This window comes from Balaenoptera ricei, chromosome 1 (assembly GCF_028023285.1).
Source record: "Balaenoptera ricei isolate mBalRic1 chromosome 1, mBalRic1.hap2, whole genome shotgun sequence".
Lineage (NCBI taxonomy): Eukaryota > Metazoa > Chordata > Mammalia > Artiodactyla > Balaenopteridae > Balaenoptera > Balaenoptera ricei.
Window position 1 is genome coordinate 174,833,869 of NC_082639.1, and position 22,771 is coordinate 174,856,639.

At 39.2% G+C, this 22,771-nt stretch overlaps 1 protein-coding gene across 1 annotated transcript in view; it reads left to right on the forward strand.

Annotated features, from left to right (window-relative positions):
• Window positions 1-22,771, forward strand: part of RAB3GAP2 (RAB3 GTPase activating non-catalytic protein subunit 2) — a 91,028-nt gene that overhangs the window by 20,809 nt on the left and 47,448 nt on the right. Inside the window, exons 3-8 of the mRNA XM_059942260.1 lie at window positions 14,109-14,232; window positions 15,112-15,193; window positions 17,097-17,144; window positions 17,220-17,295; window positions 17,605-17,706; window positions 21,926-22,025. Coding sequence (XP_059798243.1) covers window positions 14,109-14,232; window positions 15,112-15,193; window positions 17,097-17,144; window positions 17,220-17,295; window positions 17,605-17,706; window positions 21,926-22,025 — 532 coding nt within the window. The remainder of the gene's footprint in view (window positions 1-14,108; window positions 14,233-15,111; window positions 15,194-17,096; window positions 17,145-17,219; window positions 17,296-17,604; window positions 17,707-21,925; window positions 22,026-22,771) is intronic.

Below are 22,771 nucleotides of genomic sequence, written 5' to 3' on the forward strand. Positions count from 1 at the left end.
AGTGCCGCCCTCTCGTCAGGCATCCATCAGCAGTCAGTGTGAGCTGTGGCAGGAATGGGGAGGTGCCGAGGGTGTTGGATGGGAGGGGTAAGTATTGAAAGGGTTGGAGCCTCTGCGGGATTCCATGTGAGTAAACCTCTCAGGAGGGCATGTGCTTTGAGAATTTCTCAGAAAGGGGTAGTGTAAGTGGCAGCAACCTCGCAGTTACTTTTAGTATTTGTTTTCGGGAATCATATAGCTAAGTGACTATTGTGAGTAATAGGACGAACTCCCAAGTAAGTTGGAGGTTTTCTGGAATAAACCTCACAGACGTTACACATGCCTTCGTCATCTCAGAGGAGCCTCCGCTGGGACAGTTGTTATTAAATATATAAAATAGTGCTGGTGCCGAGTTATGGTACTTATTTACAAGCCCAGAGGCCCTCATCTTAAACAGTCCATTGGTACATAGTTGGTTCTATCTGGAATGGATTTTTACTTGTGAATGACGCAGTTGGGGATTTGTGTGTGAGGCTAGTTTTCCTTACAAATATCTGCTACATCTCCCCTGAAAATATTAAGGGGGTGGGTTTACTGATAGCGTGCCACAGAGCTGCTTTTTGGCTCAACTAACAGCGTGCCTTCCCTAAGCTCACAGTCTCTCATGGCGTGTAACCCAACACAGGAGAAAATGATTGCTGCTGCAAGCTGGGGTCGGAGAAGCAGGCAGGCCTGGTGTAGAGCTTTGTGAATTTGAAGTTTAGTCTACATGTGATCAGAAACTGCACTATCTGATTTCTGGTTTTTAAAGCTCACCTTGGCTGCTTTGTGGAATAGGTAGCCTCTCATACTCATAAAGATCATGGGTTGGTTTATTTTACAGTATTTTATTTTAATGTTCCACTGTTTCAGCTGATTCTGGGTGACGTGGGCAATGATAGCCTAGTTAGAATGTGTAAGTGTTATCAGGCCTCCTTTAAATCTGACCTGTAAAGTATGTTGTCTTCTCTTTATTGGCAAGCAGATCCTAAATCTCGGGATGACATATCTTAACTGTTTCAGTTAAAAGCTGAAGTATGCTTCTACTCATTCTGAAAACACATGAAATTACTTACATGTGGAATATTTTTTCATTCGGATAAAATTTGAATATTTACAGGTGGCCCTCAGGGATGAGAGAGGCTTGTTGTTCTCTTTGTCTTGATAGGTTTGCTCACACTGTGGATTTGGCAAATGTGGCGAGTGAAACAGTATTGTTAGGCCTCGTTGACAACAATTTTGGGTGTAGCAATCATTCCTAACTGTTTGAACTCTTTACCCTGTCACAGTCTTTTGTACATGGTGAGGGTGTTTGGCAGACAACAAAAGTGGGCCAGGACATTGAGGTTCAGAAGTTATTCAGATGTTAAAGTCATCCTGCAGTGCTTAAGAGAGCTTCTTTGAATTTGAATCCTGTCCTCAAAACAAGACAGCATCTTTGCCAAGGGAGCCTATTTGGTGGGTGAGAACATAAATGGCACTGTGGCCAGGGAAAAGGGTATGACCTCTGCCTTACACTGCAGCATCATCCAGAACTTTCCATGTATAGGATCATTATGAAGTTTTGCTGAGAAACATGTTTTATACCAGGACTATTAGAAATTTTACTAAGCTGAGGCAAAAGATTTCTGTTATTTCTACTACCGGCTATGGTGATGAACAAGTCCAAAGGCACAGCCAGCTCCAGAGGCATGGCAAGAATCAGAGTTAACTTTTGGCGGATGTGTGAAACGCAGAAGTACATGCTCTAGTCAAGGTTAATAGGTGTAGCCACCTAGTCAGCATGGAGAGGGAACTTCGACTCTCGCCTGTCATGCACAGACAGCAGACTCAAAACCTGCCTTCCCTCAGAGCCCACGTGGCAGGCCTTGTCCACGTTAAAGACGAGAGAGACCAGGACTGGGAAAAGTGGACTGTCTTAAGGTCACTTTACGGTTGTGTCAGGGTGCTGTAACTGTCAAAACAATGATAGGCTTCTCCATCAATTGCCACTGGGTGGTGGTTACTGTGACCAGCAGAAGAAAGTAGGCTTTCACTCTTCATTAGTCTGGCATTGGAGACATGTTGTGTTCTGGTCTGTTTAGGCCGGCTGCAGTGGTGTGTCGGTGAACCACAGAGAAGGTGCCTAAGAGGCAAGTGCAGTAGCCACTGCCACCGAATGCCGACCTGCAGGCCAACTCGCTGCTACTGAGTCCAGCGAACAACTGTAAAAACTTCAGGGTGCTTTTTATCTCCAGAAGTCTGTCAGCTCTTTGAGAGTAGTTTCTTATTTTTATGGCAGAAGAGAGTAAAGGGCTTTTGTAATCACAGAGATTTAGTACCAGGGGTCTGGATAAGGCTTTTCTAAGGAAGGAGAAAGCCTCTTTCATTTCGATTCTGGGGTGTCAGCTATAATGAGGGCTTAGGGAAGAAAGCATATTCTAGTATCTGTTATCAGCAGTAGCCAGCCACGTCCAAGAAAGCAAGCGTCTGTGACACTGGTAGGCTTTGGAACTTTAAGGATGGCCTCTCTTACAGAAAAGGACAAACGTCCTTCTCCTATAGATATTTCATACCTGTGTTAGTCTGCTTGGCTGCCATAACAGAATACCACAGACTGGGTGGCTTAAACAACAGAAATTTATTTTCTCACCGTCCTGGAAGCTGGAAGCCCAAGATCTAGGTGCCATCAGGGTTGGTTTCTGGTGAGACTCCTCTTCCTGGCTTGCAGATGGCTGCATTCTTGCCGTGTCCTCACCTGGCCTTTCCCCTGTGCATGAAGACAGAGAGCCGGTTCTGGTGTCCCTTTCTCTTCTTAGAAGGATACCAGTCTATCAGAGGGCTGTGCCCTTATGACCTCTTTTAACCCTAATTAACCTCCTTAAAGGCCCCATCTTCAGATACAGTCACATTGGGGGGGTTAGGGTTTCAACATGTGAGTTTTGGGTGCAGGATACAATTCAGTCCATAACAATGCCCAAAATAACGGATCCATGTCAGGCGTAACTTTTATGTGTACAAGTGCAATGAATAAGGTTAAGGAATTCCTCCTTGCCCGTGAGTAAATACACGAAAGGATTGAAAGGCAAACAGAATAGGCTTTCAAGACGGAAGAAAAGGCAAAACAAAGATCTTCCTCTGTGCTATATTTTAAGCTGACATCATGACAAATGGGACCTGGCTGGGGGAAATGGGAAAAGAAGGTTGTTGTACTACAACATCTACCTATTAATGATCCTATAACAAATAGTAAATAGTAGTTTTTACAGTGTTGTAAGGGCTTTTAGTTGGGGTTATAATTTTTTTGCTTTGGGAAAGAAGTGGTATTTTGCTCAGCCTCATGCTGTAATGGGAATCTAGGCGGTTTGGGAAGAAGCTTGATAGGGTTTAATTTAATTTTAACTGGCAAGGCAGATTTAATGAGCTTTCCTTCATTGGTGTATTAAGACCAAAGGGTTGGAAGTATAGAATCAAGGATTTGCTTGACAGCGGTTTCTGGAACAGGAAGCACAGAAGGTCCTGGGTTAAGGTCCTCAGTTAAGGTAGGCAGCATGGAAATTTTCCACTTAAGAGACACCTTAGGAATGTGTTCCATCTGTTTTACAGAAGGTGATATAATGCAGTTTATGGAGGCACTAATGATTTAGCAGATTAACAGGGAATGAAAAAAGCATGCTGGTCAGATAGAGGCCCCAGAGAAATGTTTGTTTACAGGCTGAGAAATAGGAGACAGCATGACCTGATTAGAGACTCTTAGAGCATTAATAATCTGGGGTAATGCTGGAAAATATTTTGCCTTATTTTAGTGTCCTTAGACTGTGGTGCCATCTACCATGCAAGAGACATAAGCAGTGGATTGGCCAGAGGCAGAAGGAGAGCACCCACATTATGCCAAGGATACGCCCGAGGCCCTCCTCCTGTGAGGGGATGGTGGCCACAGAGGGTCTCTTTCCTCAGGTGGGCTCTCATCAGGACTTTGGACCTTGGACTATTAGAAACACTCATTTTGCCAGTGACTTTCCTCTCTACATTAACACAAGCTGGGTTTAGCCTAGTGCTTCTCAACTGGGGGTGATTTTGCCCCTTAGGGGGCATTTGGCAATATCTGGAGACATTTTTGTCTGTCACAAGTTGGGGGAAGGTACATCTAAGTGGGTAGAGGCCAGGGAGGGATGCTGTGAAACGTTTTACAATGCACAGGACAACCCTTCAAACAAAGGATTGTCAGCCCAAAATGTTTGTCGTGCTGGAGTTCAGAAATCTTGGTCTCGCCCGTGGCTTTCAGTATAACTCTCCCAGCTTTTCTTCCTGCCTTTACCCCTTTTTGTTCTCTAAAATTTCTTGGCCTCTTTTGGGGGCCTCAGAACTTTTGATCTTGTAAATCAGCTCTACCTCAATTAAAAAAAAAAAATAAAGTTATTTAATAAATGAAAAAAAAATAGAAGAGGGGGGAAAAAAACCCTTTGATCTTAATCTTTATGGCCATGAGTTTGGTTTTAGTAGATACCGGTGGAGTGACTTGCTAGTGTGAAAAGTGCAGTTAAAGGATTGTTTGCCAGCCAGCAAAGGTGAGTGTAAGCTGTTCCCCGGCCTTTGGCCACAGACCAGCCAGTATCCGGGCTCAGCCTTGGTGGCACTGTTTATGCCTAACTATGTAAGAGTGACCTGTTCTTAGTCTCACTGTGTAGTCAGTCACCTCTTTTCCTTGCTGTTGTTGATAGTTGTTAATTTTAGTTCAAGTCTGGACTCCTCAGGCATTCCTGCAGGGTGGCTCTGTGAGTTGGTTTTGGTTTGGTGATGGGCCTCTGGTCTTCTGCCAGCAAGGGAGGGACAGTGGCTGACTGTGTGGGGTGGGGGAAGGGATCTGGGGACCTACTTTCAACCAAGCCTCCTGACTTTAGCCGCATCTTTGCCCTCACTCCCAGGGGGAGCTGGCACCAACTCCTAAGCCTACTGGCAATCTCGCAGTGCAGCTGGGGTTGCTTCTCAACTTTCCTCGCCACCACTTTAGTGGGAGTTAGTTTTCCAGGGACTGTAAAATCAGTTACCACCTGTCCATCTGCTTTCTAGCTCTCAAATTTTAGTGGCTTTTCTCCTCTCCTTTTTGTCTGTACTTGAAACAAACTCTTCTACTGCTGTTTTTAGTGGGGTTGAGAGTGCTGGGGAAAGTGAGAGTAAAATTGATCTGTTTAATTCTCTCTTTACCTGGAAGTCCATGTAGACTTCATTTTTACTTATTGTTCTACCTCTTGCCTTTTCCATTTAATGTAATACGGAGGTTTTTCTGTGTCTGCATATATAAATCATCTGGTTCTTGTAAAGGAATACTAACTGTTTCATTGTATAGATATACTATGATTTATTTAGCCACAGCCCTGTTGAGGGACATTTTGTTTTTGTTTGTTCTTTTTCTTTTCTGTTTTCTGTCACAGGCGATGCTGTAATCATCTTTATATCTACTATGCATCTTTGGTTACACATGTGTGTAGTGTCATGAATGAAAGTCAGACTGCCTGAATTTCTATCCTAACTCTGCCACTCAGTGACTGTTAAACCTTGGGCAAGTTACCTAACTTCTCTCAGTCCAGTTACGTCATTCCTAAAGTGGGACTAATAGGATTATTAGTTACAGGATTAAAATCATAGGATTATTAAGAGGATGAAATGAGACGTGCTTAGAATAGTACCTGGAACACACATAGTATGTGCTCAATAAATGTTAGCCATTCTTATTTTTCCTTTAGAATAAATAACTGAAAGTGGAATTGCTAAGGTTAAAAAGTCTACATATTTCAAATATTAATAAAAATTGTTGAAGCGTGCTTCCAAAAGCCTGCCCCAGTGTGTATTCCAAACACAGTATGTGAGAGTGCCTCCTTCTACTCTCTGTGTCACAGAAATGAAAACATCTCCGAGGTAATTGCTTTTTACCATTGTGCTCTATTTATTTTGTAAAAAATGAAATATTTCTCTGTACCCATATTTTTATCAATATTGGGAAACTCAAAACTATGAGAGATGGATGTGTTTTCTTACAGAGGCCTGCTTTTCTCAGGTACTTCTTGAAATTGTTTGCCCCTAGTAGATTATCAAACTTTAATCTTTGCAAAATCAGAATGGTGTGAAATGCCATTTCAGTGTTTTAATTTGTACTTTTAAATTTATGAGTGAGGTTTGTCATCTTTTCAAGCTTTTCACTCAAATATTTTTTAGGAATGTGTACTGTTATCGTGTGTGTGTGTGTGGACACTAATAGCAATTTAAGGTCCATAGCATTTAATTTAACTCTTAGCTCCATTTTGATTTATATTGGGTGCTAATTGATTCTTGTTTATTAGTCTTATTTGTCCAACTAGACAGTAAAGTTTTTGAGCAGGAATTGTTTGGTACTTTCTTATATCCCATGGTGCCTAGGAAGCACATAGATTTAGTATTTAATATTAAACAGTTGTTTCAAAAATAAAGAAGAATGCTTTTTAGTTTTGGTGTTTTATTGTAATTATTTGTGAAATGAATTTTTTTGTGAGTAATGAATTTGTAAAAATGACACGTTTATTACCGAAAATTCAGGTATTATAGAAAAATAAAAAGAGTAAGATAATCAACTTTCTAACACCTAAGGATAATCATCATTATTAACTTTAAGAGGTTATAAATGTAGGCATATTTGGTTGAGTGGTTGGATGAATGGGCCACACAGAAAATTCTCTAAAAATGGGGTCACACTATATATATAATTAAAAAATAAATAATAGAATTAATCCTACTTGAATTGACAGTTGAAATAAAACTGTAAGAGTTACTGAATTATCATTAACTTCCTCTAAGGTTAAGAAGAACAGTAATTTTAAAAATTGAGATTGAAGTCGGAGGTTTTTGTGACTAATTGTGTTTGTAATTTTTTTTTTCCTTTGGGTTATCTGTAATCAAATTTGTAACCAGATTTAGAGCTCTTGCCTTGCCTCATTTTAATTTTGACAAGACCTTAAGATCTTTCACTTGAGAATTTTAGTCCCCGATCTGGAAAATGGCCGGGACCAGTACTTTTCATGCCATGTTAGAGAAAGCTCTAGGGCTCTGCAAAGGTGCTAGGTGTAGCTTCCTCGTTTCTGCTTTTATCTGTATCATATATTAAGATATTGTATAAAATTTTGTTCGGGAATAAAAAGTCTTGCTACCTAAAAAAACGTTTGAGAAGCATTGGGTATTATATATACTAATAGACTAGAAAAAAGGAAAACTTACATGGCGTTATTTACTTTTTTGTGTTTCAAAATTGCTGAAGCACTTATGTCTCTTTGTTTAGAAAGTGTAGGTGACTAGTTTATTTCTTTGATTTAGGTAGGTAAACTACTGAGAATTACAGTGAATATGCTGACAGACCCTTATTTATACTGGATTTTGCTGGCACCGCTGTTACGTGTACATGCCTGTGAAAGTCAGCACGATGACAGTGACAGTAAAAATTGCAAATGACGGACTTATTAACTAAAATTGAAAGCTTTGAAAAATTACTGTGGGCTACTTCAGTGGTTCTCTAGTCATCACAATAGCTGATACACCAGAGAACATTTGCCACTATGTTTACAGAGTGATAATTTACCAGCCCCTGTGGTGGCCAGCTATAATTGAAAGACTGATTAAATTACTGAAGTTTTACCATCTGCTGCGTTGTGAAAGACTAATCGTTTGACAAATTTGTGGGCTTAAAATCAAAAGAAATAAATTTTTAAAATATATATTTGTTGCAGCCCTAGTGTTTAGAAAAGACTCCTTTTCATAACCCACATCAGTGGCTTCCATTATTTGTGCAGATTTTTTTTTTTTTAACATCTTTATTGGAGTATAATTGCTTTACAATGGTGCATTAGTTTCTGCTATATAACAAAGTGAATCAGGGGAGGGAGATGCAAGAGGGAAGAGACATGGGAACATATGTATTTGTGCAGATTGAGAAAAAATTTTACTAGTCTCAAGGCAAAGAAAAATCCTTGAAGTTTAGTCCACACTAAAATAAAATTATACATTCTCTCTTCCCACCGCGAAACAGGAGCTGTGTTTTAAGGCTAATGGATGTGTTTAATGTTACCTTTAGTAACTGAGTACGTGCTGGCTTTTGTGGAAAGCCATGGTAGTCCCTGGTGATGCTGTTTTTGTTTTTGTTAATATCATGCCTCCCTGCGGAAATTAACTGCCTTGTCAGAGGATGGCATTATTTTAGGATCATTATCTTCAGGGGAGTATTGTTCATGGCTGTGGGCCCCATTATTGTGTGGGAGGTTTTCAGAAAAATCTCATTGGTAGGCAGATGCCCTTATGGTAGAAAACAGTGATGAGCTTGCATCTTATTGGCCAACGAATGTGTCCTGAGACTTCCTGGCACATTCTTCCTAGGCCTTTACAGCCCCCTTTCCTCCGTTTACTTTTTTAATCATTGAGGGGCACTCGTCTTTTAGTCTAGAAGCGGAGTAGAGCTTCTCGTCACCCCCTTCATTCTGAACACACAGCAGCAGAGCAGAGTTAAAGGTGCTGTGGCAGTTTTCCTTATAGGGCCCAGCTTCCCAGGGCAGTGCAGTGTGGAAGCAGCACAGAGGTTGCCCAGGCAATTGAACCCCAGTGCCTGTGTCCAGATCCCTGCTCCGTCTGTGTGATGTGGGGAAGTTACCTTGATCAGTCTCTCTTTCTCCATCTCAAAATGAGGGTAGGAATAGAAGCTTCTCTATAGAGTGACAGTGAGAATTAAGTAAGACTTATGTGTAAAGCATTTAACACAGTGTCTGGCACTTCGTAAGTGTTTGGCAGATGTTGCTGTGTACATCATCCAAATCACTGTCGTCATTCCTGTCTCATTCCTGTTGAGTTAGGTGGCCAAACGCAAACACACATCTGGGGCAAACACTTCTTGACGGGCCCACTGTCCTCTGCTTAGGATGATGCCAAAGGATTTCCTTACCGTGAGAGGAGATTTCAAGTGACTGTGGCCTGATTTCTACCAAATTGCTTGGTTACAATGTAGCAGACATTATAGAACAATTTAGGACATGTACTTTCCCATCCTTTTATTCTTTGTTTGCCTTTGTATATAGCGTGTTGATTGTTGATGTATGATCCAGATGTACCAAGGGATTTTTTTTTTTCTTTTTTGAGGACTTATTGAAAGAAATTTGATTTATGTAAGACTTCTTCTCCCACCTCCACTCCCAGTTGTTGTCAATTTTTAAATTTGCTTTATGCTTTTCTGATGACATTTACACTGCTTGGGGCAAAATAGCTAAACCCATGGAGAAATAACAAAAATCTACCACTGTGTATAATTTTAAGGATATCACTTGTTTTCAGTTGTGTCGTTAGCAGCTTTTTATCTTATTGAACCTGATACACTGAATGTTGTGCCTTTGGAATGACATGTGACCGGGAGCTGGTGGTTGTCCCACGCCCACCCCACTGTGGCTGTGGATCCCAAGAGCTCTCGGGCTCGTCTTCAGAGCACACACCCTTGCATTTCGTGACAAAAGCTAGCATCATTCCCAAGCGGCAAGACTAAAGCTTTAGCTCTAGAATTTTATGACACGTCAAATCCTAATGATGATATGCTATAATAGTATAGCATAACATAATCTACTACAAGCATGCCCCATTTCATTGCACTTTGCAGATATAGCATTTTTTTTTTTTTTTTTTTTTTGCAAATTGAAGGTTCGTGGTAACCTTGCCTCAAACAAATTATCGGTGCCGTTTTCCAACAACGTTTGCCCACTTCATGTCTCTGTGTCACATTTTGGCAATTCTTGAACTATTTCAAACCCTCCACCAGCAAAAAGATTATGACTTGCTGAAGGCTGAGATGATGGTTGGCATTTTTTATCAATAAAGTATTTTAAAATTACAGTATGTACATTTTTTAAGGCGTAATGCTGTTATTACACACTTACTAGACAGCAGGATAGTGTAAACATAAATTTTATATGCTCTGGGAAGTCAAAAAAATCCATGTGACTCACTTTGTTGTGATATTTGCTTTATTGTGGAGGTCTGGAGCCAAACCCACAATATCTCTGAGGTATGCCTGTATGATAGAATCACGTGAGGGTTTCCTAACCTGTTTTCGGTGTATGGAACTCCTGCTTGTACGCGTCCAGCTTTGCCACGACAGACTAGGAGAGTCTGCTTTTAGCCCCACAGTGACAAGGAAAGATGGAGAGTTAGAGAGGACGTAGAAAAGGAAATGCAGTGAAGAATGACAGAAGGTACTGGTCTTCACCCTCTTTCCCCCGCATCATCAAGAGATGAAGCCGGAGCGCTGATCCACGTGAAGGTGCTTCTTCTGGTTTCGTGTTACTAAAAATGCACACTTATGAGATGGCTCAGCAGGGTTAGGGATGGAACTAGTCCTTGTGGGGTAGTGTCTCTGAATTTGCTTCCCTGTAAGTGATACCGGTTTCTTGTGCTTTTATCTTGGTTAGTACTTACGTGGCAAAATTCATGTTTGCTCTGGGATCACTTGTAGTCCATTTGCTGGGTTGGTGGCAGGCAGAGCACGATCATAATTTGACACTGAGTTCTAGGCCCAACTAAGGGAGTAGTACTCTGTCCCTTCTCATATATAACTTGTACCTGCCATGGATATACCAGCCAGAATCTTGAAATGTTAAATCGTAATATTACTTAAGGAAAAACATAACTAAAGATGCTATTACTTAAGGATACGTTACTTAGGATACTAACTTTGAATCAATTGCTCATTGTCGTACAGTTTCATGTGCAAGAATAGATATTAGGTTATTCAAGTGTCTTTGTGACTACAAGTAAGGAGAAATTGGAACCCTATTATTTGCTCATTTTTGCCATTAGGGCTGTGCTGCATGTGGAGTTGAGTCATAGAAAGCGTAGAAGGCTTCTAGTCTAGCGTGGGAGAAACGCAATCCCAGCATAAACAGAGAATAGTAAGAGTTTTCATTGCAATAAGTTCGAAAGACGGTAGAAGTCAGAGGAGGATGGAATTGTGATAGGAGCTGCAACTTGAGATGGACAGACAGAAAAGAGAGGGAAGAGTATTCCTAAAGGAATGCTTAAAGGAATGCCTCAAGAGTATGCTGGCTCCCATGTTCAAGTATGGTTCTTCATGGCTCTAAGTCGGTTCACAGAACCACAGAAAGATTAGCCTGGTATATAGTGATAAGTAATAGGGAAGTTCTTTTTGAGAAAGACTTTTTATTGACTGAGTCTAGAGTCAAATCCCAAGGGGAGCCAGGCTTCTCAAAGAGCTGTCGCAGGTACCCACCAAGATGATCAGGGCCCTCCTTTGGGCTCTGACACTGATTGTGTGGCCCAGAGCACGTCTCTTAACTGCCGTAAGACTCTGCTATCTTTATTATGAAATGAGGTTTGGGCCAGTTAGTCTTTAAATGCCTTCCATCTTTGAATTTCTTAAACTCTTTGTCTTTTGAGCAAACATAAAAATACAGATCTCATCCTTATTAGTGGCATTATTTTGAAAACAGGATAGAAACATAGAAACAGTGTTCTTTGTTGAAAAGTAACTTTTACAAACTTTCTAGAGTTTACTGTTTGTACATAATTTTGGAAGTGTGATAAAAGGAAGAACCCATTTGTATAGATGTTCAGTTATTTTTTTTAAGTTATTTTTTGTGGAACTTGCCAAAACGAGAGCTGCATTATCCCTTTTCTGGAGCATTGTTTGGCTTTCTTTTTTATTGCAATGAGATGGAAATTTTAGGATAAGAGACCAATCAAAGAGTTTTAGACGCTCCTAATTTCTTATCAAACACAATACCTAAATTACATCCCTGTATGACTTGCCCTGCTTCTAGCCTCCTTACTGAAGGGGAGACTCCAATCATTTGAAAAATCCTGAACCTCAGAGTTGGTATAATTGGGTCTCAGTTACTGGGGAGGGAACCATAGGGTCGTGATGCCCTCAGCTTACAGCCGAGGCACCGTGAGGAGTCCTGGGTGAGTGCTGGCTAAACAGAGACTGTATGCTCTGACAGAAACTGTGGGTCTAGGGAGAAATGAATTACAACTCACTTCTGCCTTATAACTTTCATCTTTAGGGGATCATTTTCTCCCTAGTTTATATGTAGAAAAACACACATTCAAAACAGCAAACTGAAAAAACAAATCAAAACAAAACAGCAAACTGGATAGCAAAATTCCTAAAAAATGGAGCTTTACTAAAACAAAACTGGGATTTTGCCAGTATTACTCTTCTCGTTATCTTTCGGGAGTGGGTGCAGCCTCTTTAGCATACCTTGCAGAAGAAAGAAGTTCCAAATCTATTCGATTCCTCAGTGTTCCATTGAGAAGGAAAAATAATCACATGACTATCCCAGAGGCTTCAGACCTACTTGGAGATTTTCCTGAAGATGTCCTATAACCAATATTTTATTTATATTTTAAACATTTCTTTGATAGTATCACAGCAAGAAATAATTTATCTTTCCTAGAAATACTACCGTAATATTTCTGATTAGGATGATTTTCTGTTTTTAAAATCTTTAAAATTTCATTATGCTAGTAATACATGCTTACTGAAAGCTTTAAAAAACATAAATATGTATTTTTTTTTTTTTAATGAAAGCAGGCTGCATCTCTTCCCCCCTCTTCCCTGCCCCCATCTTGATTAATTTAATCCAAAAGCTATCGGGTAGGGCTGCGTGAGGTAGGAGTCCGCATGACATAAAACCTAGAAGCCGTAAGAGAGTAAGTTAGTTGATAATTTAGCTACATAAAAAACTTCTGCATGAAGAAAAATAAGCTATGACATGAACTGGGAAAAACTATTTACAACTCTTATGTTCAAAGGACTAATTTTCCTTGTATGTAAAGAGTATATACAAATCAACTAGAACAAGAACAGCAATCCAGCAGGAGATCTGCAAGGGAAAGAACACGCTGTTCATAGAAAAGGCTCTTAAGCATATGAAAAAATGCCTATTCTCATAAGAGGAGCGCTATAGACTGAGATATTACTTTTTACCTGTTAGTTGGACGAAGATCAGTCAGAGTTGAAGCATCATTTGAAGAGTCCCTGAGGAAGCAAGCACTTTCAAAACTTGCTGGGTCAGATTATAAATTAACACAACTTCTGTGGAGCACACTTTGGGGATATCTAGCCAATTTACTAATACACATTCCCTTTGACCCAACAGTTTCACTTCTAGAAACTTACCTTACTGACACACTCCCACGTAAACTGACAAATGTATAAAGTTATTCATTGTAGCATAGTTTGTAGCAGCAAAAGAGTGTAAACAACACAAATGTCCATCAATAGGGCGCTGGTTGACAAAATTGTGGTGTGTCTATACAATGGAATGCTGTGCAGCCATTTAAGAAATTAAGAAACTTCACGTAGAATGAAGTCTGAGGTATATGCTAAGAGAAGAAAGTAAAATATAGAAGTATGCATATAGTATGCTACCATTTGTGTCAGAAACAGGGGAAAAGGGGTAGTTAAATGTATTTGCCCATGTGAGTGGTGTCTCTGGAAATAACGTACGAGAACCGGTCACACCGCTGTCTCCGGAGTGAACAAAGGGTGGGCTGGAATACAGGAATATCAGAGAGACTTTGCAAAGAAGACCTTTTTAGATCTGTGAATTTTTAACCATGGGAATTTACCTACACAGTGAATACATTTTCAATTAAAAAAAGAAAACACCTTTCAGGTTACGTAAAAAGATGTGTCCAAATTATCATACTTTATAGGTCGTAATCGTCAGATAATGTTTTCTTTGCTGTCTAGCTGCAGATACCCTAGCTATCTGTCTCGAATAGGGTTATTTACTAAATATCCTAGTACCAAATTATTCCTAGAATAATCCCTGTGGGAGGTTCTTTTAATGTCTTGCTATCTGTTTCGTTTTAAAAATTTTCAATTAATATTCAAAACTGAGATCTGCTTGTAGTGGATATTTTGTTTATTGGTCATCTTTGACATGTTTTGATAAGGAATATTACTGAGACTATAAAAGAATTGGGATGGTTTCTTTTTCCTTTTTTCCTCTCCCTTGCTTCTCAAGGTGGACATGCTGAGTTGAACTGTTCTCGATATTTTTCCATGGAAGTAATTGTAGTTTTATTCACAGGAAGAAGAAGGAAATACGTGCAAAACACAAAAAACTTCCTGGCTTCAAGATTGTGTTTTATCCTTATCTCCAACCAATGATCTTATGGTTATAGCTCGGGAGCAAAAAGCTGTGTTTCTAGTGCGTAAGTACTCTGTTATTTTCATTTGTTTTAATGCATAGAATAGAAAATGGATTAGGTAGAAAGAAAAAGTTTTACTTCTCTCGTATGCATTATATGGTGGCATTCCATAGTTTGATATGTTATATAACACTTTTTATTCTCTTTCTTTTTATTTCTCTCTCTCTCTCTTTTCCCCTTTTTTTTCCCTTTCTTTTCTGTTTCTTTCCTCTCTTTTTCTTTCTTGGCTGCAGATACTGTAGCTGTCTCTCTATGGCATTTCAGAGGCAGTACTGGGCATTGCCCAATTCTTACATGGGGCAGTCAGAGCTAAAAAGGGCACTGACTGCTTCTTAGTAATAATGTGAGTCAAGTGACTTTCAACTCTAATTTGAAAACTCACAGTGCTGTAGTTTCCTGTTTGGGGCATAAGTTTTCATCTTATAATTTTTGTTGAAGATTAAATTTAAAGTTTGGGTATATATAGAATGTGGAAAACCTCACTGATCAAAATAAGATCTTATATTAAATGGATATGGAATGGTCTTATAAAGCAAATTTGCCCTCCAGTAGCATAAATCTAATAGAAAAAATTTCTCTGCCAACTAAAGATAAAAAGTAGTTTTATAAATAAGGAAGGTGGGGTGGTACATAATAATTAATAACTTTATTATATGGATTGAATTGGAGGAAAGAGACTAAAGAGAGAGTTTTATAAAAATCTTATAAAAAGTTTTAAATATTATCTTATATTTACCTATAAAAAGACCCAACTCAATTAATATAGAACTATTAAATTCTGTACTCATCATTCTAAAGGGAAAGAGTGAAATTTATAAATTCTCTGTTTTAGTATACTGTAGTTAAAGAAGTTATTTTGTGTGATAACTTAATTTTTTTCAGCAAAATGGAAACATAGTGATAAAGGGAAGGAAGAAATGCAGTTTGCTGTTGGTTGGAGTGGTTCTTTAAGTGTCGAAGAAGGGTAGGTACCAGTTAATTTTTTTTGTCTCTCTGTGTGTTAAATGTATATGTGAAATTGTTTGACTTGTATGTGAATCTATTAAGAAGTTTCATTGTTTGGAATGTTTAGTAAATGTATATTCTTTGCAGCTTTAGAAGTTGTAGAGCATGATTTGGCCAGTAAATTTTAATTTTATTAACCATGTGATTACTTTAAAAAAAAAAAAAAAAAGACCTCCTGTTTGGAGAGAATTTAAAGGGGAATTCAGAGAGAATCCCATAACATCCTGTCTACATTTTGTCTTTTCCTCAACTCTTCATTAATTTTATTCAGCTAAAAAGTCAAGGGCAGCCCTTGTCTTCTCTGCTTTGCCAGCATTGGGCTTGTACTTAAAGGGGACAGTGCTACATTAATTCTTAAAACTCATAAATACTTCAGAAATGCAAGCTGATAAATTCAGGTTTCCTACTGATCCATTAAGAGGTTTTTTTTTTTTTATTTTTAATTTATTTACTTTAATTTATTTATTTTTGGGTGCATTGGGTCTTTATTGATGCGTGTGGGCTTTCTCTAGTTGCGGTGAGCGGGGGCTACTCATTGCGATGGCTTCTCTTGTTGTGGAGCATGGGCTCTGGGTGTGTGGGCTTCAGTAGTTGTGGCACGTGGGCTCAGTAGTTGTGGCTCACGGGCTCTAGAACGTAGGCTGTTTAGTTGTGGCGCACGGGCTTAGTTGCTCCGCGGCATGTGGGATCTTCCTGGACCACGGCTTGAACCTGTGTCCCCTGCATTGGCAGGCGGATTCTTAACCACTGTGCCACCAGGGAAGTCCCAGTAAGAGTTTTAAAACCAGATCTCTAGCGTGGTTCCATGAGGGAGCTGCTAGCCTGGAACCTGCAGCCAAAACCTGTTTTCAGTTAAATTTTTATGACTGAAAATTACCTGGTTGGAATGAATAAGATTCTTCAGACTTTGAATTCAGATAAAGACAACCAAGTAGAAATCCATAGTACATGGCTGACACTCTGTAGATACTCAATGAATTGTTTTCTACTTTTATCAAAATAAATAATATTTCTCCTTAAGTCATTTAGTCTACGCATTTTGAAGACATTTAATTTCTGTCCGAAATGCAAAGCAAACATAATGGTTCAATTACTTTAGAGACAACAAACAAACAAAAAGGTTAATTTTGTTTGGTGATTATCTGGTTTGATGTATGTGGAAGAGGGTTTATATTTCGTTGAATAAGCTGGTGATGGTCCTGAGGTTTTACAGGTTAAATAAAAGTCAGTAGGAGTTATTTTAATTTTGAGGCTTGTCTCTGAGTGCGAGACAAATTTTTCACGTCTATGTGTCAGAAAAAAAAAATCTTTTAGGGACCATCCAGCCTAGCAGGTGCGTAGAAATAGGTTATCAGGAGCAATTTCTGCAAAATCTAAAAGAAGAAGCCAGCCAATTGAAATACAGTAAGTCTCTAGATTAACCTACTCAGCAGAAATGCAGTTTGCCTGTAATGTGATTGCCCGTTCCTCCCACCCTCTGCCCAAGTTCTTAGCTGATGCGGAGGAGAGGGGAACAGTAGGAAATGACTGCTTGGAGATCATTTGATGTTTTCTCAGTTTTGTGTATAATCAGTCATGTACAGTAAAGGTGTGCTTTCTTTACTTTTGTGCTTTTCATGACAATACAGAGTGAAAAACACTGTTTTTTATTAACTACAGGTGAATGTGACATTACCTTTTATGTAAATGGATTTTATGACCCTACTTATGGGGGGAGTTTTACTGTTTTTTTATGTAGGCATTGGATACAACTGATCCACAGAGCTGTCTTCCGCTTATTGCCCTTTAACATCCCATTATAGAGCTTTCAAAATAATTGATCGATTCATTAAGTAAGCATATGCTTTTGTTTTTGTTTTTAGGGAATGCATAACCAGCGCTCTGTGTATCCCACTAGCAAGCCAGAAGAGGTAAGGATGAATGAGTCATTTGTTTTCTTTGCTTTGATTATGAGCGCTTAAGATCGTCACTTTTGTTTGTAACAGGAGTTCCACTGGACGTCCAGACTGGACCTGCATTGTGGTGGGCTTTACTTCGGGTTACGTACGCTTCTACACAGAGGTGAGTTGAGTGCTGTGCGGTTCAGGGATACCAGCTTGGTAACCCATCCCCATTACACTCACTTGTGACTCATGACCACCTGCCCCTTGGGACTGTGTATTTGATACTTTATGGGGTGGAGGCTGGAACAGGGGGAGCAGTGGCGGTAGAAAGTTCTGGTAGGAGCTATAGAGAGGAGAAGCCATATTCTGCAAACAGACTACCAGGCATCTATGGAAGGCCTGTTGGGGGAATGATGCTCTCTGGCCGTACCTGTTCCGGTATATTGGTGAGAAAACAAGCAGGGCTTATCTCTGTGCTTCCTCCTAGAGTGGCGTGCTCTTGCTCTCACAGCTCCTGAATGAGGACCCAGTGCTACAGCTCAAGTGCAGGACCTATGAAATCCCACGACATCCCGGCGTGACGGAGCAGGTAGCATAAGAGATTGTGTCCAGAGCAATAGTGGCTTTACTTTGCAGTCGTTTCTTCCCTCTTCCATTGGGTGGAAACTTTAAGTGTCTTCTTGTGGCACAGTTAGCTGTGCTGTCATATTCTAAATAGAAATGTAAGCTACTCATAACTGAGTAAAGAATACCAGTCTTGCTTTTACTTACTTAAAGAAATATTGTATGCTTTGCTCTATAATGAAATAAGACACTTAAGTCAGAAGACAAAAAGTTTTCTCAGTTTTAGAATTTAATAGTGACTTAAGGTAAAAAATGGTATTATGTAACTTTATATCTTTTTTATTTGAACTTAGGTGTCAAAATTATATAGAGAGTCAAAGAAAAAAGTTCTAGCTGTATTATTAATAGTGCTACCACGTTGCACTAACCTATTTCTCAGAAACGGAGTTATTAAGTTTTTATTTATTGTGGAAAATATTTTATATTCATTGAAGATTTTGATAGAGAAAATAATACTGTTGAGTGTCTCAGGCTCTCCACAGTTTTCACTTCTTCCTGGTGCTGTGTGAGATTTTGATTGTCTCACAGTCAAAAAGTAATTGTAGAGCCACATAAACTAATACGCTCTTGTTCAGCACATCTTGTTTGGTACCTTGTCAAAACTATATAATATGCCTTCTTTCTTTGTGCTATCCTGCTTCCAGAAGATTTGAAGTAAACAAATCTTCACATTTGCCCGTGTGGACGTAAATTGTGCGACAGATGGACTGGAGCTGTAGAAGAAACGTAACTAGTGAGAGAGGCTAGACTGATGCCTATTAACACCTGTGAATGAGTTAGTCAGTAATATTAAACAATACCGTATTATTTGCTAGTTTTTATGAACAGAATAACTGCTGTGCACGTTTAGAGAAGAGGGAACTCAATTAGGACTAGGACGAAAAAGGAAAATTTCATTGAGGGGGTGAAGTTTGAATTAAACCTTGAAAATGGGTATAGAACTTAATTAGTGAGAAAAGAAGGGAAAGTATTTTAGGTAGTCCGGAGAAAAATGAAGGAAGATTCAAACATAGGACTATGTATGGGACAACAAAGAAACCTATGTTAGAAACTAATGAGAAATTGTTGAATAGGCGGAGTGGCCAAATTCTTCATAAATTTGAAAGCCAAGCGAAAATCGGAATTAATTCAGGAGATTTAGAAGCTACTAAAGATTTATGAGAAGGAAATGATGTAATCAGAGGGATCTTGAAGGACTCTTTCTTGAGGATGAATTGGACTTGTGAGAGCCTGGAATCAGGGAAGCTAGTTACCTGGTTTTTTAAGTTATCTGTAATAGATGTACAGTGCTAGGAGCCAGGACTGCAATGGCTGTGGGAAGAGAAAGGACTAGTACAAAAATCATTTTGGAGGAACATTTGACAGGACTGGTTATCGTATTGAGATGTCGAATTTTAAAAAGAAAAATGAGTTGCCTCCAAGATCTCCATCCTGAGGCGTGCCATTGACAAAGTTGGAAGAGGGGACTGCTTTGGCAGTAAACAAAGGTTATTAAATTTGGTTTTGGACGTGTTGAGTTTGAGGTGATGGTAGGAAATAAAATGAAAATACCATCATGAATACCATCATGCCTGTAGTGATACGGAACTACCATCTAGACACAAAGACTAGATTGAAGACGATGGTTGAAGTCATAGATAATGAATGAATTCTTCCACGTAAAGGTTATAGGAAAATAAAACTGAAGCCTGAAGACTTAAGTCTTATCATGTTCATCGTAAGGAGACGGGAGAAAATGGAACTATTGAAGGAAACAAGGAAGAAGCTGTTGGAAATCCAAGAAGATAATCTGTTTATTGAGGCTATGTCTCAAGAGCCATTTCCCTTTTTTTTTTTTTACAAATTCTCTGGAAGATGAAGTTTCTTTAAACACTTTAAAGTTGGTTATGTCTATAATAATCTTTTTTTAGAGCTGGCGGGAAAATATAACTCACATTTAAATATTTGTTTGCTCTTTGCTTTTGTGAGTCAAGAAAATCCTTTAGTTGAAAAATAACTCTTGTTAAACATGCAGAGAGAAGCCTTTGTCATTACCCTGTATTCTACATAGCATCTCTGGATCTGATACATCAGTTTATATATCAAAAATATCTATTTGCTGCTTCTTCAGTATACTCCTAGATCTATTAAAGATCACAGGAGCAGATTTCCTGTAATTCAGTTCTGGGGGCAGTGAGTGTAGTAGGTGTGATGGCTGATCATTGCAGGAGAAGATTCCAAATGTTTTTCTGGAATGTCAAAGGATCTTCTTCTGTGGTTTCTGCCTAAAGATCTCTGTCATGTAGCATAATTTCTGCAGCTGTTGGACCACTGGTGTTTGTATGAGTGTCTTCTTCAGGAAGGCGGTTTCGTTTTGGAGATAACTGAGGAGCTGGTGATTAGTTCCTCCGAGTCAGGGGCTCTCTCCGCGCTGCCACGCTCAGTGGACTGTGTAAGCGTAGCCTTGTGAACTTGTTATGTGAGCCCACACCCCAGCTCCCTCGTCCCCTGCTTCCCACCCCTTGTGGCCCACAAATGTCTTTTAAAAATGGAAACACCCCAACAGTCCAGTAGAAAAAGGGGCAAGGCAATTCTCAAAAGAAGAAATATAATTGGTCTAAAGCATATGATAAAATTTTGAACCTTATTAATAATCTAAGGACTATAAGGAACTACATTTGGATAATTTTTCACCTTTCAGGTTGGCAAAGATGAAGATTAACAAAAGTTGGTGACAATATGGAAAAACAGGCACTGTCATGTATTGTTGATAGAAGTAAAAATTGATAGGTACTTTCTTGAGACAGTTTAATAACACAAATGAAAATCATGAACACCCTATGACCCAACAGACCCCCTTGAAGGAATTTACACCAAAGTGATGTGAAAAGATATATACAGAAGAACGTTTATTGCAGTGATGTTTATAATAATGAAAATATTTAATTCATTCACAAATATTTATTTACTGCCTATTATGTGCCCAGCCCAGTTCTAACCACTGAGAATCCATTGGTGAGCCAGACATGCAAAGTTTCTGCTTTCTTGGGGCCTGCAGTTTGGGGATGGTGGAGGGAAACCAGCGATGAATAACTGGGGATTCCAAGGTGATTCCAGCCTCTGATAGGTGCTGTGGGGGAAGTAATCGTGTTGATGAGAATGTACTGAGACAAGGGAATGGAGATGATGTTTGAGACGGAGGCTCAGGAGTAGCCTCTCAGAGCAGCTGCATTTGAGCCGAGACCTGAACCGTCAGAAGAATTAGGCAGGCAAAGACCTGGGAGGTGAAGGTCCAGGCACGCGGAAAGTACTGAGGTGATAATGGCCTTCGTGTTCAAGGAGCCGGGGAGAGAGGTGAGATGAGGTTAGAGACAGGGCCCGCATCTTGTAGCATGGTTAGAGTTCAGGTTTATTCTAAGTGCAGAAGGGAGCCATAGGAGAGCTTTAATCAGGAGAGTGCTTCAGTCTGCTGAGTCTCAGGAAGATCACGCTGGCTGTGGAGCATGGGTGGTGGAGAGCAGAGGCAGAAGCAGGAGGCCAAACTAAATGTCCATCAGTCAGAACTGGTTAACTGAATTTTGGTTCATACAATGAAATACAGCATCTCCACAGCAAAAAATGATTTGCTCGCTTATTGAAATGGAAGAATATCATTGACGTATTATTGAGTAATGAAAAACGTGTTATTAGAATAGTTTTAGAATACCAGAAACATGTTATATGGTATAGTCTCATACAAAAGTGTGAGATTATATGTGACACTATGTACTGATATATGTATATCAGTGTGTATACATTTCAGGTGAGTTTCCTTTTCCTCTTCTTTTCAGATGAGTTTCCTTTTTCTCTTCTTTTTACTTTTATGTGTTGTTTTTATCCATACAGTGACTATATTTCATTTTTATGAAACTTGTACATTTTTTTGGTTACTCCCACCATCGATCCTGAAAACATTATTCACCATGTACAAAGGCTCATAGTTGAGAAGAATGTTAAGTCCTTGGCCAAAAGGCATTCTGAAATTGTCTCTTTTTACTGTTCCTCTGCCTCATATTGTTTTGTGTGTTGGGTGTTTGACAGTTGTTTAGTTATAGTATTTTTTTATTTTACATTAATCATGACATTCAGCTATAATAGAAAAATAGATATGCTTATTTGGCAATAATGAAAATTTATTATTTTCTTCTTTCTTACTCCTTTAATAGAATGAAGAGTTGAGTATCTTATATCCAGCTGCCATCGTGACTATTGATGGATTTAGCCTTTTTCAGTCTCTTCGTGCTTGTCGAAATCAGGTGGCAAAAGGTAATTTTGGGCAAGAAATAGCTAACCTCTGGTGATGTTTGTCTTATTTAACTTAATCTACTTAGAGAATTAAATATGTCTTCTAAATTAAAAAGGCCTTCTGAACTAGATTTAAAGGGAAAAAAAAAAACGGTCACTGTAGAAATGGGAGTGCATTGTTGGGTAGATTGCTTAGTAAGATAAAGGCGAGGACTAGAACATCAACTCTCTTTACATGTTGCCAGTTGAACTGCAGGCTTTGTGCACTGATTCAGCAATATGTCTTGGCCAGTTAAGAGAGAGATTCAACACTGGGGTAGAGAATTTAGTTGCATCTAGCTGAGAAACCAGATTTCTCACTAGATGGGCAGCTATTTGGGCCAGCATACTAAAATCTTATGATTCTACATTGTTTCCATTCTCACTGAGGGTAAAGATACCATAAAGTTTGCAGGGGGCATTTCCCTCACAGAAGGCAGGACCCAATAGGGAGTCAACATAAGCTGCTTTTCACTAACTTGAAACACTTCTGAACAGAAAAAAGAGACCTAAATATAATCTATATAGGCAGCTACATCATTTCCAGACTTTGGCATGAAAAGTGCACAAATAATAATTTTTAATCTTTACTACCCATAGTTTACACTCTGATGCTATTATGTCTTTAGAAGAGGATATTGGTTTTCATCAAATTCAAGATGCCATTGATTATAAGGTGCACTATCATTTTCTGTTTCACTAAGAAGTAAAAATGCTGCCAGTGAGAG